This window comes from Silurus aristotelis, assembly GCF_946808225.1.
Source record: "Silurus aristotelis genome assembly, chromosome: 4".
NCBI lineage: Eukaryota > Metazoa > Chordata > Actinopteri > Siluriformes > Siluridae > Silurus > Silurus aristotelis.
Window position 1 is genome coordinate 10,097,891 of NC_139577.1, and position 20,951 is coordinate 10,118,841.

The 20,951-nt window shown below is 42.8% G+C and overlaps 2 protein-coding genes across 2 annotated transcripts in view; both read left to right on the plus strand.

Annotated features, from left to right (window-relative positions):
* Positions 1–20,951, plus strand: part of LOC310725234 (craniofacial development protein 2-like) — a 121,603-nt gene that overhangs the window by 88,504 nt on the left and 12,148 nt on the right. The gene's annotated exons all lie outside the window — the stretch shown is intronic.
* Positions 16,336–17,298, plus strand: LOC310724744 (uncharacterized protein; the record flags this gene model as incomplete). Its single annotated transcript, XM_083539024.1, has 3 exons — positions 16,336–16,352; positions 16,428–16,767; positions 16,858–17,298. The coding sequence occupies 3 exons, from the start codon at positions 16,336–16,338 to the stop codon at positions 17,296–17,298; spliced, it is 798 nt and encodes a 265-aa protein (XP_083395150.1).

Sequence of the window (20,951 nt, forward strand, 5' to 3'; positions counted from 1 at the left end):
GTGAGGATGATCGGTCTGAAAGAAGGGCTGGAGGCAGGTGGAATGGTCAAGTGCGTGTATAAAATCTTATCGGAAGGACTGGGTATCAATCCGGATGGAGAGTTCGAAATTGAGAGGGCACATCGCGCTCCCGCTTCCAGGCCCAGCGCAGATCAGCCGCCGAGAATAGTCTTGATCAAGTTTCTACGCTCGTCAGCCAGGAAGAAAATATTACAAGCGGCCAGAGAAAAGGGAATGACCGAATGGGAGGGATGTCGGATTTCCCTCTTCCCCGACATATCCAGAGAGTTAGCCAGAAAATGGAGGGAATTCACCGCTTCGCGGAGGATGCTGAGAAAAGTCAACGTGAAATATACACTGGCATATGCAGCCTCTCTTCGTTTTACATGGCAAGGGAGGAGTAAGGTGTTTACATCGAGTGTGGATGCAGAACGGTTTATTAAAGAACATTGCGGTGCGACAGAATGATGGGACCAAATACTCTTTACAAGATCGCCAAAGTGGAGCATATTAGTCAGGTGCGGTGGGTGGGCGGGTGAGCCGGATAGCGGTGCTGTCTCGGAACAGTTTTGACAGCCAAGGCAGGGCTGAATAGCTGATTCGGACAGCAATCTTGAATTGTTTGGATAGGACGGTCCTCGTTGTTTAGTATGGCCGTTCGTTTTTTGTTGTCTCTTCTTTTTATTTTGTTTGTTGTTAAGCTTTGGGTAGGGGGTTTGATAATTTGTTACTTTCTGGGGAGAAATAGCGTTTTGCTGCTGGAAGTTTTGGTGTTTGAAATGTTCAACTGTCCTTTGCTAAGTTTGAGTAAATGTACATCACGGTTTAGTATACCATTCCCCGATAGGGGGCAGTCATCCAACATATCTGGTTACACGCACCGAAACTTGCGATTAATTTATACCGTGTATAGGTAATCACATCAGGTTTATAACATGGAATATTAACGGTTGTGGAAGTCCAATTAAAAGAAAAAAGGTTCTGTCGTATCTCAAACATAAACATGTAGATGTTGCTTTTGTGCAAGCGAGTCATTTAACGGATAACGAAGCGCTCAAATTCAAACAAAACTGGGTGGGGCATGTATTTCATTCATCATTTTCGAGCAAACAAAATGGGGTAATGATCCTAATACATAAGAGGCTGAATTTCGTAATGTTAACAGAAACTAAAGACAATATGGGTAGGATTATTTGTATAGAAACCCCTCATTAATGGAGTAAAAGTGATTTTATGCAATGTATATGTGACACTCACAAAATAAGTTTTGTTGAGGATTACTTTTGTGTTCTACTGCAATGCTATTTAATTTTATTCTGATGCATATAATTGAATATGCTAATGAGTTTTTATGGAAAAAAACACATGACATATTTCATTATACGGACACAGGGTGGCAGTAATGAGGGCCGCGTCACACTTGGACAATTAGCGATGCACAGAGCAAGACGAGCTCATAATCCAAGTTAATGGAGAATGAGCAACAGTTGTCCTGCTTCACTGATTTCTCGGTAATATTTGTAATATTTCCAGGTCAGTTACACACCTTTTGTAATTTCGATTTTTGTGAAAATTGTTTACAAACTAATATGAATCCCCAGTGATGTGTGTTCCATGAGTGAAAAGTATGTTAAATGTGTAAACAGTTAAGTTTAATAGCACGCGGTTGAGAAAATGGCGTCCGGCGTTCGCATGTTGCTTATTTTATGTTTCTTATGGCTCCGAGGCATTTGTGTATTATTTCAGTGTGTGTGGAAAACAGTTGTGTATAATACAATGTTCAAAGAGTAAAAGGTTAATGTAAATGTACAGCGTAAGACCAGTTATGGCTGCGACCTTGTTAAGGGTAAAAGGTTAATACTAGGAATATACAGGTGTATATAAACAGGTTTATTCTGTTGTATAAAGTGAACACTTATAAAAATGTAAAGTTATTACAAAATTACTCTTTTGATAAGAGGATAAAGAGGAAAGATGTCTAAACGAATGGGTAAATATGATTGATGTTAGACTAAAGGATTTTAAGGGAATATGTTTATTTTTGGTTTCATACTAATGGTAATAAGTTGATGTCTGTAAAATGTGTGAAGATACATTTATGTGGAAACAGAACTTTGAAGACTATTTAAATGTCATGTTATCCAAATGTGGATATAACCTGTGTTTTAATGTGGAACAGACAAAGAACAGAAGATGATTCATGATTGCAGATACAAAGTTAATAATAAATATAATCCAAGTTAATGGAGAATGAGCAACAGTTGTCCTGCTTCACTGATTTCTCAGTAATATTTGTAATATTTCCAGAGCACTCCTATCAGAGGATTATACAAATATATCTGCCAGTGGGGACCTAGTCGGGACCCGCTACATATATGCCCCCAATAAGGCGGATCTGGGTTTTGTTCATAAAGTAAACAAAATTCTTGGTGAAAAAGGGGGGCAAATAATTTTGGCTGGGGACTTTAATCAGGTTATGGATGGGGTTTTGGATAAGAGTAAATATCAGGTATCTTCTATGCCAAGGGATAGGGCTGCCCTTCATATGCTAACGGAGGATATTGGGTTGATTGATATTTGGCGTCTGGTCAATCCAAAGGAAAGTGAATATACTTTCTATTCTCATTGCCATAAATCCCACTCTAGGATAGATTTCTTCTTACTTTCAAATTCTATCACTGATCAGGTTTTAAATTGTAAGATTGGAGCAATAGTATTGTCAGACCATGCGGCTGTGGAATTGGATATAGCTCTAAATATTGAAGCTGATAGAAGGGGAAGATGGCGATTGAATACTGCATTATTGCAAGACGAGGAGTTTAGCAAATTGTTGGCTGATGATCTGACCTCCTTTATTGAATTGAATGTGGGAAGCACTGATAGGTTGGCATCTGTATGGGAGGCCTCAAAGGCATACATTAGAGGGAAACTGATTGCACGGGCAGCTAGAAAGAAGAAGGAGGAAAGAGACTTGTTTAAGAACTTGGAAGCAACAATTTGTACCTTGGAGAAGGAGCTGGCTAGACACTACTCTAATGATTTATATCAGGATATTTGTAAATATAAATCAGTTACACAATGTATATAATAGAAAAGCCGAATATGCACTATTTAGGCTGCGGACCTGGTTTTATGAAGGCGGGGAAAAAGCAGGCAAGCTCCTGTCCAGACAATTAATTCAATTCATTTTTATTTGTATAGCGCTTTTAACAATGAACATTGTCTCAAAGCAGCTTTACACAGATAATGTGGTGATTAAACGTAAATATGTTCTTTGTAAGTATGTTTGTCCCTGATGAGCAACTGTGGCAAGGAAAAACTCCCAGAGATGGCATAAGGAAGAAACCTTGAGAGGAACCAGACTCAAGAGGGAACCCATACTCATCTGGGTTGCACCAAATGTCCATTTGAAGCAGATATACAATGCTGCGGGGTACAGTGATGATGATCAGAAGCAAATTGCACTCACATTTAAAACAGCAAAATGCTGCTAACGTTATCCCGGCAATTAAGAGAGGAGATACTATGGTATCATTGACGAAAGAAATAAATGAGGTCTTTCGTAATTTTTATGAACATTTATATACATCTTCAGGTGGTCTAGATGGAGAAGAACGGAAACAGTTCTTTTCTAATATAAAGTTACCTAAGTTAGATACATTGCAATCTGAGTCTCTAGACCTTCCTATTACTGAAGAGGAGGTCAAAGCTGCAATCACCTCTATGAACTCTGGTAAGTCACCAGGGGCAGACGGGTTTCCAGCTGTATATTATAGGAAATATGTTGATATAGTGGCTCCAATCATAAAAGAAGTCTATATAGAGGCGTTTGAGACTGGAGAATTGCCTGGTACTTTAAAGGAGGCATTGATAACACTGATACCTAAGAAAGATAGGGATTTAACTGATCCGGCTAATTTTAGACCAGTCTTATCAATGTGGACTGTAAGGTGTTTGCGAGAATTTTGGCGTCACGGTTAGAGAAGGTTCTTGTATAATCTATAAGGATCAGGTGGGCTTCATTAAGGGAAGGTCATCAGGCGATAATGTGAGAAGGCTAATTCATCTAATGTGGCTAAATTCTTCAGAAAACACCCCGATCGCGGCTATATCCTTGGATGCGGAAAAGGCTTTCGACAGGGTGGAATGGGGCTTTTTGGCTGCAGCCTTGTCGAATTTTGGGCGTGGTCATATATATATAGGTCCTGGATTGGTATATTATATAAGAATCCTAGAGCAGCAGTGATGACAAATGGCGTGACTTTCTCATTTTTTACAATTTCAAGAGGTACTCGTCAGGGATGTCCACTGTCTCCGTTATTATTCATGATGGTTTTGGAACCTCTGGCCATTATGATCAGGGCAGACCCAAACATTAGGGGAGTAAGGGGGGGAGGGGACGGTTGAACAAGTTGATGTTATATGCGGATAATATTATGTTGTTATCTCGTGATCCTCTCAAATCTCTACCTCCATTAATGAGTGTTATACAATTATATTTAAGAGTGTCGGGATACAAAATAAATTGGGTGAAGTCTAAGGCTATGCCAATATCTAGAACATGTCACTCCCATACAGTGACCCAATTCGGTTTTAAATGGGTTCCTAAAGGTATGACATACCTTGGGGTTAAACTAACACAGAATTTGGAGGATATAATGATGTTGAATTATGAGCCGCTGCTGTCAAAGATAAAGCACAATGTGGACAAGTGGAAACATCTGAAACTCTCTTTGTGGGGTAAAGTCAATGTTGTCAAGATGGTTATTGCTCCACAGTTCAATTATATATCCATGATGATACCTGTTAACATTCCAGACCCTATCTTCAAAAGATATGATCATCAAGGACTTTTTATGGGATGGAAAAATACCGAGGATTAGAATGAGTAAATTGACTTCCCCAAGGGATAAGGGGGGTCTTGCATTACCTGATGTGAGACTGTATAACCTTTCTTTTGAAATGGCCAAGCTGGCTAAGCATTGGGACAAGACAGATTCTGAGTTGGACTGGATCAAGATAGAACAGAAACTGGCCTCACCATTTCATCTCATTAACGTTCTCTCACAATGCTCTGGAGCTAAATGGGACTCAAATCCAGTGACAATGCACTCAAGACATGTTTGGAACAAAATTCATAAACTGTGCAGGACATCTCATCATAGTCAGTCGTATGCATCACTATGGAGGAATCCTGACATTTGCATAGGTAAAGCAAGTGTGTTTTGGAAACAATGGCATCTTGAAGGGGGTAACTGTGATTGGTGATCTGTATGAAAATGGTGTTTTTATGTCATACTCTGAATTGGTGGGAAAATATAATATTGGGGGTCAAGGAAATTTTTGGAAGTATCTGCAGATTAGACACTGTGTCAAGAGCAGATCTAATACAAGTGATAACCCTGTTTATACCTATCTTCAGTTGCCGCATGTAGTTCAGACTGCTTCTATTGTTACAAATCAATGCTCAATGTAAATGCTGATACCTGTGAGAACCTGAGGACTATTTGGCAAAAGGACTTGGGGATAGATATCCATGAAAACAATTGGCTGTACATCATATATAATGTGGGTAAGAACATAAGGGAAGCTAGAGGGAGGTTCATTCATTACAAGGTAGTACATAGATATTATTATACACCATCTAGGCTTTTCAGAATGGGTATAGCGAAAAATAATCTCTGCTGGAAATGTAAGGAAAAAGAGGGTACTTATTTGCATATGATTTGGGAATGTTCCTTAGTTCACCCATTTTGGTGTAAAATTCTGGGCGTAATGCAAGAGTGGATGGGATCTAACATACCTGTGGAACCACGACTATGCCTTCTGGGAGATAAATTGGTACCCAACATAGCAAAGAATGTGTTTACTCTAGTTAAGATTGGTTGTATTACAGCTGCTAGGATGATTCTACGCAATTGGAAATGCCCAAAAACCCCAGACTTGAAAGATTGGATTGATGGGATGATTGAAATTGCTTCGTACGAGAGCATGTTGGGGAGACTGCATAGTGAGGGAGGCATGAAGAAAACATGGGATCATTTCTGGCAACATATAAAAATGGTTTGAATAAGTGGGACTGATCAACAGCTGTTTAATTTCCATGTGCTTATAATTGTAATTGTAATTAACTACAATTGTATTCCACTGATAGTGACTAGTGGCTGAATGTGTAATAGCAAGGAGAATTATTGAATGCCGTGTTGATGTGTAGTTTGGACTGTTGAACAATAAAAAAGTTGAATTATAAAAAAATAAAAAAATCTATATTTACTGCAGAGCAATAAATTTCCCCTAGACGAACTGGTGGACAATCACTGGCAATGTCATTATATGCCCATTGGTATATGTGTATATATATATATATATATATATATATATATATATATATATATATATATATATATATATATATACAGTACAGACCAAAAGTTTGGACACACCTTCTCATTCAAAGAGTTTTCTTTATTTTCATGACTATGAAAATTGTAGAGTCACACTGAAGGCATCAAGGGCTATTTGACCAAGAAGGAGAGTGATGAGAGTGATGACCTGGCCTCCACAGTCACCGGACCTGAACCCAATCAAGATGGTTTAGGGGTGAGCTGGACCGTAGAGTGAAGGCAAAAGGGCCAACAAGTGCCAAGCATCTCTCGGGAAACTCCTTCAAGACTGTTGGAAGACCATTTCAGGTGACTACCTCTTGAAGCTCATCAAGAGAATGCCAAGAGTGTGCAAAGCAGTAATCAAAGCAAAAGGTGGCTACTTTGAAGAACCTAGAATATGGGTTTTTCACCGCAGTGTGTGAGGTCTACTACTCTGTGACGTGCCGAGGACCACCTTGAGGGCCGTCCTCTGGCTTACAGGGCCTCACTGTGAGTGTATTGGGCAACCAGGGAGTTGTCAATATCTCCCATAGGGGGATCTCGAACACGAGATGATGAAAGAGAACAATAGGTTATTGTTTTTAACCCAGGTTCTCTGAAACATTGAGTGGAGAGATCCACCAAGTTTGCCCCGCTTGCTGCATGAGAACCGAATATGCTCACTAAGGAAAGGTAGCGTGTGCAAGTGCCTTATGCACTCAGGTAAGGGGTGTTCCCTTACCTACCATTGGGCTCCTGTCTGTCAAGCCAGACTTGGTGCAATTGGATGCTTCTGAAGAGGTCAGGTACGGATGCCCTTTCCATAGGTGGATGTCTCCACTTGATGTTTCAGAGAACCTGGGGTTACGAACAGAACCTATTGTTTTGACTGTGTCAGGCAGCCAAACTGGATCTTGGAACATATGTCCACTATAGTGCCAACTTCAGTAGTCTGAAAATAGGCTCTGTAGTACAAATTTTTGGGGGCATCAGTTTTGATTGTGCAGATATGAATTTCCTTTGTCTGACATGCTGCTCTCAGTTTGTCAGAAAGCTGCAATTTGGGATAATGGTGTTTAATGACAAGTTGCTGTATGACTGAGGTATTACAGGATATAATGCAGTAGCATGGTGAATACATCCTCCACTGCCCTGTTAGCTGGGTAGGTGAACAGGCACCCAAGGACATGATTACAAATGGTAAGGAGGTCTGTAGTCATTTATCTCTGTATTCTCTTTTTTTGTAACAGTGACAAAGGTGGCAAAAGTACACACCTCCTTCACTTAAGTAGAAGTACAGATACTCATTTTTAAAATACTCTGGTAAAAGTTGAAGTACTGACTACACTTTTTTACTCAAGTAAAAGGTTTGGGCTCTGACATATAATGCAACCCCACATCATATAAATATTAGGGCTGTCAATCAATTAAAATAACCGTGATTTAAAACAGTTTCTTTAAAAATAGACATTTTGAGCTATCTATTCATATATACACTGCTCAAAAACAAAATAAAGGGAACACTTAAACAACACATCCTAGATCTGAATGAATGAAATATTCTTATTATATTCTTTGTTCTTTACATAGTTGAATGTGCTGACAACAAAATCACACAAAAATTATCAATGAAAATCAAATTGATTAACCCATGGAGGTCTGGACTTGGAGTCACACTCAAAATTGAAGTGGAAAAACACACTACAGGCTGATCTAACTTTGATGTAATGTCCTAAAACAAGTCAAAATGAGGCTCAGTAGTGTGTGTGGTTTCCACGTGCCTGTATGACCTCCATACAACACCTCCTGCTCGTGATGAAGTGGCGGATGGTCTCCTGAGGGATCTCCTCCCAGACTTGGACTAAAGCATCTGCCAACTCCTGGACAGTCTGTGGTGCAACGTGGCATTGGTGGATGGAGCGAGACATAATGTCCCAGATTTGCTCAATTGGATTTAGGTCTGGGAAAAGGGCGGGCCAGTCCATAGCATCAATGCCTTCGTCTTGCAGGAACTGCTGACACACTCCAGCCACATGAGGTCTAGCATTGTCTTGCATTAGGAGGAACCCAGGGCCAACTGCAACGGCATATGGTCTTACACGGGTTCTGTGGATCTCAACTCAGTACCTAATGGCAGTCAGGCTACCTCTGGTGAGCACATGGAGGGTTGTGTGGCCCTCCAATGAAATGCCACCCCACACCATTACTGACTCAATGCCAAACCGGTCATGCTGAAGGATGTTGCAGGCAGCAGAACGTTCTCCACGGCATCTCCAGACTCTGTCACCTCTGTCACATGTGCTCAGTGTGAACCTGCTTTCATCTGTGAAGAGCACAGGGTTCCAGTGGCAAATTTGCCAATCTTGGTGTTCTCTGGCAAATGCCAAACGTCCTGCACGGTGTTGGGCTGTAAGCACAACCCCCACCTGTGAACGTCAGGCCCTCATACCACCCTCATAGAGTCTGTTTCTAACCATTTGAGCAGACACATGCACATTTGTGGCCTGCTGGAGGCCTCCTCCACGTCTCCTGATGTACTGGCCTGTCTCCTAGTAGCGCCTCCATGCTCTGGACACTACGCCAAAAGACACAGCAAACCTTCTTGCCACAGCTCGCATTGATGTGCCATCCTGGATGAGCTGCACTACCTGATCCACTTGTGTTGGTTGTAGACTCCGTCTCATGCTACCTTTAGAGTGTAAGCACCGCCAGCATTCAAAAGTAACCAAAATATCAGCCTGAAAGCATAGGAAATGAGAAGTGGTCTGTGGTCACCACCTGCAGAACCACTCCTTTATTGGGGGTGTCTTGCTAATTGCCTATAATTTCCACCTGTTGTCTATTCCATTTGCACAACAGCATGTGAAATTGATTGTCAATCAGTGTTGCTTCCTAAGTGGGCAGTTTAATTTTACAGAAGGGTGATTGACTTGGAGGTTCATTGTGTTGTTTAAGTGTTCTCTTTATTTTTTTGAGCAGTGTAGATTATGTCTGTGAGGCCAGTATTCACTGAGATTCAGGATGTTTAATTTATGTGTCTGTAAAGAAAAATAACAAAGGTGGTAACAAATTATGTATTGCTCTTATCTGTATGATCAAAAGAGACAGAGTAATTTAAGGTTATTTTGCCTTATAAGTAATAAAATACCACAAAACATGCCGTGTTTGTTGACCCCAGAGGGTTAATTGAGTGCATCATGTCGGATTTTAGTGCTTGATTTGAGACTTGCCGCATCAGTAAAACAAATGTTTTTTTTTTTGTACAGTCTTCTTCTTTTGGCCCATTAGGGGTCGCCACAGAGGATCATCTGTCTCCATACTACTCTGTCCTCTACACCTGCATGTTTCAAACCATCTACCTGCATGTATTTTCTCACCACATCCATGTACTTCCTCTATGGCATTTTTCTTTTTCACCTCTCTGGTGGCTCCATCCTCACCATTCTCTTACCATGTCCCTCCTCTGCACATGTCCAAACCATCTCAATCGGCCCTCTCTCACTTTGTCCCCAAAACGTCCTAAATGCATGGTCCCTCTGATAAACTTGTTTCTAATCCTGTCCATCCTCGTCACTCCCAATGAAAATCTCAGCATCTTTAACTCTGCCACCTCCAGCTACACCTCCTGTCTTGTCACCTCAGTGTCAATGCCACTGTCTCTAAACCATACAAAAAAGCAGATACCCTTATTACAAATCACTTCTGCCACTCTTCTCCACCCACTCCACCCTGCCTTCACTTTTTTCTTAATTTCTCTAAGACACTCTCCATTACTTTGCACTGTTGACCCTAATCTCATCCACCTTTACCACCTCTTCTCCCTGCAACCACACCACTCCACTGCCCTCCATCTCATTCACACATGTACTCTGTCTTACTCCCACTGACTTTCATTCCCCTTCTCTTCAGCGTGTACCTCCACCTCTCCAGGCTCTTCTCAACCTGCTCCCTGCTCTCACCACAAATCACAATATCATCTGCAAATATCATAGTCTGAAGACTCCTGTCTGACCTTGTCTGTCAACCTGTCCATCACCACTGCAAACAAGAAAGGGCTTAGAGACGATCTTGATGCAGCCCAACCTCCACCTTGAACCAGTCTGTCGTTGCTCCTGCACACTTCACAGCTGTCACAATGTCCTCATACATGTTTTGCACCACCCTCACATACTTCTCTTACACACCTGACTTCCTCATACAATACCATAACTCCTCTCTTGGCACCCTGTTGTACACTTTCTCTAAATCCACCAACACACAATTCAACTCCTCCATCAACATTGCACATTGCAAAGCAAATAATGCGACTGTAGTGCCCTTCCCTGTCATCAAACCATTTTGTTGCTCACGGATGGTCACCTTTTCCCTCAGCCTGGCTTCCACTAATGTTTCCTATAACTTCATGGTGTGACTGATCAACTGAATTCCCCTGTAGTTACTGCAGATCTGCACATCTCCATTTTTCCTAAAGATCTGTACCAGCACACTCCTTCTCCATTTCTCAGTTATCCTCTCACTCTCCAAAATCTTGTTAAACAATCTGGTTACAGTCTCCACTGCCATCTCTCCTAAACATCTCCATCTACCATTCTACTGGTATTTCATTTGGTCCAACCGACTTTCCACTTTTTGACCTCCTAATCATTGCTCTCGCTTCCTTCTTACTAATCCTATCCACTTCCTGCTTTACCATCTCCACATCATCCAACCTCTCTCTCTCTCTCTCTCTCTCTCTCTCTCTCTCTCTCTCTCTCTCTCTCTCTCTCTCTCTCTCTCTCTCTCTCTCTCTCTCTCTCATTTTCCTTATTCATCACCTGCTCAAAATACTCCCTCCAGCTCCTCAACACACTCTCCTTACTAGTCATTCCATTTACTGCTGCCAAATCTCATTTTACTTCTGCCTACCTTTATCATCTCTCTTCCGATCCCAATTATGTTTTGCCAACCTCTTTCTCCTAATGCTTTCCTGCACTTCCTCATTCCACCATCACATCTCTTTGTCTTCCTTCTCTTTCCAGATGTCACACCAAATACCTTTTCAGCTGTCTGCCTAATCACTTCTGCTGTAGTTGCCCAATCATCCAGCACCTCTTCAGCACCACCGAGCTGCTGTCTGACCTCTTCCATGAATCTCACACTACAGTTGTCCTCCTTCAGATTCCACTATCTTTTTCCATCTTAATCCTTTTTTCAGTCCTCACTCTCCTCCTCTTCTTCTTCACCTTTAAAAGCCATCCTGCAGACCACCATCTGATGCTGTCTAGCTACACTGTCCCCTGCCAACACCTTACAGTCTCCAATCTCCTTTAGGTGGCATCTTCTACATAGAACATAATCCACCTGTGTGCACCATTTCTCCACTTTTATGTCACACTGTGCTCCTCCTTCTTCTTAAAATACATATTCACCACTGCTATTTCCATCCTTTTAGCAAAATCTACCACCATCTGCCCTTCCACATTCCTCTCCTTAAGGTCATACATACCCATCACCTCTATTCCCTTCACCTACATGCCCATTAAAGTCTGCCCCAATCACAAATTTTTCTTAACTCACTCCAGAATTTTTCTTTCTCCTCCATCTCACAGCCTCTACTGTACTATGACTGGTAAAGGTAGAGAGGTAGCTGATATGATGGAGCAAAGAAAAGTGGATATGTTGTGTGTTAAGAAGAAAAAATGGAAAGGGTGGAAGGCAAGGAATATTGGAGGGGGTTTAAACTGTTCTATCATGTATAGATGGAAAGAGAAATGGTGTAGGGGTGATCCTGAAGGAAGAGTACAGTAAGAGTGTAGTTAAGGTTCTGATTGAGTGATGAACATGAAGCATGAAGTTGCAGGGATGATCTTAAATGTCATCAGTGCCTATGCTCCACAAGTGTGTACACCATTTCTCTTTCCATCTATACATGATAGAACAGTTTAAACCCCCTCCAATATTCCTTGCCTTCCACCCTTTCCATTTTTTCTCCCTAACACACAACATATCCACTTTTCTTTGCTCCATCATATCAGCTACCTCTCTACCTTTACCAGTCATAGTACAGTAGAACCCACTTATCTCAACCTCGGTTAACTCGCCAACCATATTAAGTTGAAGTTTTTGAAGTGGAACCGCCAAATTCCTAGGTGTAGAGGACAGAGTAGTATAGAGACAGATGATCCTCTGTGGCGAATCCCACTGCCACGCCCCCTTCAGCGGCGGCATTCCCCGAAGCACCCTGCTTCTTCTCCCGTGCGCTCCTCGCAGTCCTGCTGATCACACACACCTGACTCTCATTCACTCACTCATTCCATCTCCTATTTAAGCCCCTTACCTCCACACACTCGCAGTCCGTTATTGTTTGTGCATGATCGTATGTGTATATACATGGCGGTCTGTTTGATCGCGTATACGTATACCGCTACGTACCCTTCTTCTTGGACTCTGCATTCTCTAAACGGCACCCCGGATTACCCCGATCCTGCTGTTTTCCATGTTCACGCTGTCTGCACCACGTTTATCCGTTGCTGCCCAGCGCTGCGCTTTCCATAGCGCGGATCCCTGGATTCTCTACACGAACTGTCTCTGCTTTCACAGAACTTCGTAGACCGCGCTCCCGGAGCGCACCACTGGATATTACTGCTTCGCTACAAGTATTGGTGGATTATCTCCTGTGTATTCTCAATAAACTTTGTTTGCGTTTACTTCGGCTTCTGCCTCCTTATCCGCATAACAGGTTATCTCGATCCGCATGACCAATCAAACAAATCGCGGCAACGCTTTTGTGTAAAAAAACCTCCAAAAACACGTGCATGCACATTCTCATTTAATAACGCACATCATGTACATAAAGAAATTTCAAGCACATTAATATATTGCCGCCATATTGGTTTTCGTTTATCTCGATCATCGGTTATCTCGACGCTTTTTGGCGTCCCCTAGGCCGGCGACATAACCGGGTTCCACTGTATCAACATTTTAAGTGCTCACCCCAACCTCCACTCTCCTACACGTCTCCTTTTCCTGCTGTCTCTGTAGACGCCTTCCTACTCTCCTTCTCCTCCTTTGGCCAACAGTAGCCCAATTTCCACCGTTACCCTTTTGGCTAACAATACCTGTTGGTTTTTGACAACCCGGGCCTCGACCGATCGGGTATGAAATTCTGGTTCGTGATCCTCATATTTGATATGGCAAATGTTTTATGCTGGATGCCCTTCCTAACACAACCCTCCCCATTCATCCGGGCTTGGGACCAGCACTAAGAGTGCACTGACTTGTACAACCCTAATGGCTAGGTTACACAATGTCAGTTTGCCGGTAGCATAAAAACAATTTAAATAATAGTGTATTTAAGATCTGAGAGCTGAGCAGGAGTTTTTTGCCCCTTTCTGATTATCACCAGTAGGGTTAAATGATCTTGTAGGCCTAAAAAAATAAAAATGTGCCAAAATATATTCAAAATATATGAGTCAAGGCTAAGTTCATCATACACAACTCAGGCCATTTAGTGGCAATCCACCGCTACCAAATACACGTGTCTTTCAAATAGACTGGCAAAATCTAAATGTACTGTATTTCCTGCTAAAGAGTGTAGAGTGGTGGGGGACCAGGGCCTTTTTGTGACTGCATGAGGGACAGGTTTTTTACAAATGCAATTTAACTACTGAGGTGCAACATCTTTAGAACAGATAGAACCACTGTTGGGGTGGTTGCATCTATGTAAACAAACCTTGGTGCTATTGTTGTTAAGTCCCACTTTCCTGCTAAAATTGAATACCTCTTTATCAAAAGCATACATTTTTATCTACCTCATAAATTCACATGCACAGTATTCCCAGCTGTATATGCACCCTGGATGCTAATGCTAAGCTAGCCACAAAATAACTTGGTACTGCTATTACCAAAATGCATCCAGGCTGAGCTTTTGTGAATGCTTGTGATTCCTAATCACACAAATCCTGAGGACAGCATATACATTATTAATACATTAATGCTGAATCAGGGTCTACGTTTATTTGTATACACTCATAATAACAAAAAAAACGGTGTGCTTTTGTAAAATAAAGAAAAAGGGAGCACTCTGCCATCTATGTCATCTCTTTTCACAGACACAAATAAAACAACCTGAATCTTTGTGAATACAAACATAATAATACAGACGCTCCCCACTTTACTATCATTCAGTTTACGAACTTTTGTGTATACGAACAAACCTGTCCTCAAAGTAAAATTTGAGTCGAAAATATTTAAAAAGGTAGGAGAGCCATCGCTAGTTGTTGACTGTAACGAGTCTACATGATGCACACTGGACTAGGCCAAATAAATTTTCTTAAGTGAATTTATTTTTTTTTTACTTTTACTGGAGTATTTTAAAACATATAGATAGTTAAAGTCTACATAGAGTATCTGTACTTCTACTTAACTAAAGGATGTGTGTACACATTTTATTGATGTTTATTGTTGTATGTCATTGTGTGAGGAGCAGGAGTGGAGTAGAGGAGATAATACAGTAAAGTAGATTTTTGAACTAAGAGATATGAGGACACTGTTCTGGGTTAATTAAAATTTGTATAGTGTAGTGAGTGAATAAGGTAAGTAAATACATACACATCATTCATAAATATACATGTATATGTGTATATGTGTCAGGCTGCTGACGCGGAAGCAGATATAGTCCTATCATTGTCTTTAATTCAAACAGTACAAAACAAAACACTCAAGCCGAGGAGAAAACCAACCAAAGATATCCGCTCGAGACGAGTAATCCACCAGGAGCGTAAATGTCCAAAGTAATATCAAACTGTGAGTAAAGCCACCGGCAATGAGTAATCCAATATGGAAATGGAGTTCGGATTTAGATTCAGCGGTGAATGCCGGCGTTCGAGCAGTCACGCGATTGTCCAGCATGACAATGCAACGACCGACAGCCTGTGACTCAAGAACGTGAGTTTAAGTAGTCTGATCTTTAATGAGACACAGCTGTCGGTAATCAAGAAAAGCAGCGTGACTGCTATAGAGGGGGGCGTGGCAGGGTGAATCCCTGACAGCTACCGAGGGGGGCGTGGCAGGGAGATCCCTGACAGTACCCCTCCCTCCAGGGGCGACACCTGACGCCCAAAACCCAACTATGCCAGGCGGGCCAGGGCACTCCGAGGAAGGCCTCCTTAGACGCCTGGGAGCAACGGAGGTCCGGTGAGCATTGCCGTGGAACCGAGGAAGACCGGGAAGAGCCCAAGGCGCTGCGGCGTCCTCTGCGGAAAGCCGGAACGGAACGACAGCCACGCCCTTGGTGAAGACGGGAGGCTGAGTGAAGCCCTTGGCGGAGATCGGGTGTCGGATCCCTCTGACGGCGAGGTCGGTCCTCCAGGTCCCTCGGAGGGTGGTACGACGTTCCTGATCTCCGCCAGGGATGTCGCTCGGCCTCTGGTCTCCGCCCGGGACGTCATCCACTCTCCGCCATGGCGGGGAACTGGAACTGAACAGCAACCATGACAAAGACTGGAGAGTGGATGACGTCCCGGGTGGAGACCAGAGGCCGAGCGACATCCCTGGCGGAGATCAGGAACGTCGTACCACCCTCCGAGGGACCTGGAGGACCGACGTCGCCGTCAGAGGGACCTGGAGGACCGACCTCGCCGTGCGGGAATCCTGTTGGCGAGCCGTCGCCCTGAAGAGGACCTGGGGGCGAGCCGTCGCCCTGAAGAGGACCTGGGGGCGAGCCGTCGCCCTGAAGAGGACCTGGGGGCGAGCCGTCGCCCTGAAGAGGACCTGGGGGCGAGCCGTCGCCCTGAAGAGGACCTGGGGGCGAGACGTCGCCCTCTGTGGGGCTTGGTGGCGAGACGTCGCCCTCTGTGGAGCTCAGGGGCGAAACGTCGCCTTCTGTGACTGCTGGGGGCAAGCCGTCACTCTGAAGAGGACCTGGGGGCGAGACGTCGCCCTCTGTGGAGCTCGGGGCGAAACGTCGCCTTCTGTGACTGCTGGGGGCGAGATGTCGCCCTGCGTGGAGTCTGGGGGCGATCCTTCGCCCTGCGTGGAGCCTGGGGGCTCTAGGATATCCAGGCTGGCTCCGTTTCGTTCCAGAACCTCCAGGAGCTCTCCATCCTGCTCCAGAACCTTCGGGTTGGTTCAGCTACGCTCCAGGTCTCCAAAGAGAGCTCCGTTCCACTCCAGGGTCCCCGAAGAGAGCTCCGTTCTGCTCGAGGGTCCTGAAGAGAGCTCCATTCCACTCCAGGACCTCCGTGAGAGCTCCGTTCCGTCCCAGGACCTCTGTGAGAGCTCCTCTCTGTCCCTGAGCGACCCCGTGAGCTCCTCTCTGTCCCTGAGCGACCCCGTGAGCTCCTCTCTGTCCCTGAGCGACCCCGTGAGCTCCTCTCTGTCCCTGAGCGACCCCATGAGCTCGGTCCCGCTCCAGAGAGTCCCCGTGAGCTTGGTCCCGCTCCAGAGTCATGAAAGGAGCTTGGCTTCGTCCCAGGACCTCCCGGTGAGCTCCTCTCCGCTCCCGGGTCCCCAGGCGAGCTCCTCTCCGCTCCCGGGTCCCCAGGCGAGCTCCTCTCCGCTCCAGGGTCCCCAGGCGGCTTCCTCTCCGCTCCTAGGCTTCCAGGCGGCTTCCTATCCGCTCCTAGGCTTCCAGGAGAGCTCCTCTTTGCTCCCGGTTCCTGAGGAAATCTTGGATTCGCTCCCGATTTCCGAGGAGAGCTTGGTTCCATCCCAGGACTTCCGGGAAAGTTCCACTCCGCTCCAGCGTCCCAAAGAGAGCTCGGTTTCGCTCCAGCGTCCCAAAGAGAGCTCGGTTCCGCTCCAGCGTCCCAAGGAGCACTCAACTCACCTCCGAGACTGCAAAAGGGAAGTCGACCGGTTGCCCCCGGACTCCACCGAAGGTGGAGACCAAAAGACCTTGCAAGCCACACCCACTCTAGGTATACCTGATCGAAACATTCACTTAGACGGTTGATAAAAAAGAGGGCTGCATAACATCAATATGACTGCAGGGCAATTGGGGAAACTAAGACCAGTAACTTACTTTTCTGCAAAACTAGACCTCGTAGCAGCAGATATCTTGCCCTTGTCCAGAGCAATGTCCAAAATTTATTTGAGTCTCTATTAATGAATAAATCTACACTAGTATGCTAGATTACAAACTTAAATAAATCAGCTTACAACACTGTTTATATACATATAAAGGAGAGAGGCAGTTATGTGTGAGAGTGAGGGGATGACAGCACAATATCCCAGTTTAATGAGCACTCTATAGCAATGATCCCTCCAGACCTGCTCATTTGCCTAAGAAAAATCTACCGCTCAAAGGCTTGACTAAATAAATATATTTTCAGTCTCGACTTTTACACTGAGACTGTGTCTGAGTCCCAAACACAAATTGAGTCCAAACACAAATTGGAAGGCTGTTTCATAACTGTGGGGATTTGTAAGAGAAGAGCTCTGCTCCCTGCTGTTGTCTTGTTGATGTAAAGGGTGAGTTCTTCACACTCTCTGCGGTACACAGCTGTATATTTCAGCAAAGCCAGATGAAAAAGATCAGCTTAAAAATGTTGAAGAGTGTGTAAAGGACATTAGACAGTGGATGCTTGATAACCTCATTCTTCTTAATTCGGATAAGACGGAAGTACTTTTACTAGGACCACATGAAGCTTAAAGAAAACTTTCCGATTATGTAGCATCTCTGGATGGTGTTTCTGTTTCAGTGTGTACAGCAGTCAAAGACCTTGGTGTGATTAATGACCCTAGTTTTCCTTTGAAGCTCACGTGAATAATATTACCAGGATCGCCTTCTCTTTCACCTTAGAAATATCACTAAAATTAGAAATATGTCGTTAAGGGATGCAGAAAAACTAGTTCATGCTTTTGTTTCATCTAGATGTAATGCTTTACTGTCTGGGTGTTCAAGTTAGTGCATAATTAAGCTTCAGATCGACTTACTAGATCTAGAAAATATGACCACATCACCCTGTTTTAATCAGTCTACACTGGCTCCCAATTAAATCTCAAATTGATTATAAAATACTACTACTGACGTATAAAGCACTTAACAATCTCGCGCCACAGTATCTGAGTAAACTTTTGTACCAATATGATCCCACACACCTACTTAGATTAAAAGGTGCAGGCTATTTGTTGGTACCTCAAATAATGAAGACTCATGCAGGGGGCAGATATTTCTCTTATAAAGCCCCACAGTTATGGAATCACATTCTAATCAGTGTTCAGGACTCAGACACAGTCATAGTGTTCAAGTCAAGGCTGAAAAGATTTATTTTATTTAGAAGTCTTTTATCAATAGATTTTTTAGGTGAAGGAGCAGATCTGGAAAAATCATGGATATAGCGTGTACGGTGGACTGGATATTTGTATGCTGTCGTCCCCTCACTCTCACACGTTCACTCAGGTTTGTTGACGGGGTGTGGTGGGTTGTCTCTTATCCCAGAGATCCCTCATGTCTGTGTTACCTTCTGGCTCTTCCTCTTAGTTATGCTCATCAGGGACAAACTTACACATATTGTACACATACTTAGAACAATCTTATTCATTCTTTATCACCACATTATCTGTGTAAAGCTGCTTTGAGACCATGTTCATTGTTAAAAGCGCTATACAAATAAAAATGTATTGAATTTAATTGAATACCCACTGCTCAACAAAGACCAGCTTGGCTAGACTGCTCCCATAGAAGTGATACTATAGCACATGTCTGAAAAGTTGAAAGATGGCTTTAACTAGCTGAAGACCAGTCAGAGTGCCGATGCTGACCACGTCCACTAACAAGAGCATGTGACCATCAGAAATGACCATGAAACAATGGACAAAAATAGCCTGGTCTGACCATGTTTCTTAAACATGAGGGTGGCCAGGTGGTGTGCATGTGTGTGACTACCCTGGGAAAAGATGACACCAGGAGCAACTTTGTATGTGCATGCATGTATTTGTGTGTGTGTGTGTGTGTGTGTGATCAGAACGTGCCCACTGGTTGTGCAGCTTGTGGGTGCCCATTATAATTAAATTGCTCTTAAAACTTTCCCTTTGAAGCAAATTAATTAAGATGCTATTATTTAGTCATTGAGGGGTTAATGAGCTTCATTAGTAACAATAGCAACATCCACCATTATTAGCTAAACTCAGTTATTTTGTCAAATTTGGTTATTTACTGTGTGGAAGATTAATGAGCTCTTATACCGGCCCAGATGCTAATTAGCTTTAAAAACACAACACTATCCATCACTCTTGTGATTGTACCAGACACACACACACACACACAAAAGAGCAAATTCTGCAGGTTAACAAACATGACATCACAAAAACTTGCTTCTGAATTCTAATGCTCTATATTAATGAAACCATTTCCAGCATCTGTATTAAGTATGGTTTACCTGATTCTAATTTTAACCCTTACTAGGTCTACTGTACTGTGTTTGAAACGTTTAGCCTTTTAAATTAATTAGAATTTTAATTTCTTCGGAAATTACATTTTTGACAGTCATATTTATGTATAAGATCCATAGTGTACCTTAATCATTTGTTACCACCATGTTCAACTGCCACGGCAACAAAGTGTGCAAGGGATGCAAAGGCCACTTGGTCCAGACCATATGGAAACCTGTTATTGACTAAATTAAAATATATTTTACCATTAATATTTAACTACATTTGGAAAATAATACTCATCACAAGATGAGTATATATTCATTCATCATTCATTCATGAATGAATGAATACATTTGGAAAATAATACTCATCACAAGATGAGTATATATATATATATATATATATATATATGTGTGTATATATATATATATATATATATATATATATATATATATATATATATATATATATGTATGTGTATATATATGTATGTGTATATATGTATATATATATATATATATATATATATATATATATATATATATATATATATATATATATATATATATACACACACACACACACAGTGAGGAAAATAAGTATTTGAACACCCTGCTATTTTGCAAGCTCTCCCACTTAGAAATCATGGAGGGGTCTGAAATTGTCATCGTAGGTGCATGTCCACTGTGAGAGACATAATCTAAAAATAAAATCCAGAAATCACAATTAATATTTTTTTAACTATTTATTTGTATGATACAGCTGCAAATAAGTATTTGAACACCTGAGAAAGTCAATGTTAATATTTGGTACAGTAGCCTTTGTTTGCAATTACAGAGGTCAAGCAGTTCCTGTAGTTTTTCACCAGGTTTGCACACACTGCAGGAGGGATTTTGGCCCACTCCTCCACACAGATCTTCTCTAGATCAGTCAGGTTTCTGGCCTGTCGCTGAGAAACACGGAGTTTGAGCTCCCTCCAAAGATTCTCTATTGGGTTTAGGTCTGGATACTGGCTAGGCCATGCCAGAACCTTGATATGCTTCTTACAGAGCCACTCCTTGGTTATCCTGGCTGTGTGCTTCGGGTCATTGTCATGTTGGAAGACCCACCCTCGACCCATCTTCAATGCTCTAACTGAGGGAAGGAGGTTGTTCCCCAAAATCTCGCAATACATGGCCCCAGTCATCCGCTCCTTAATACAGTGCAGTCACCCTGTCCCATGTGCAGAAA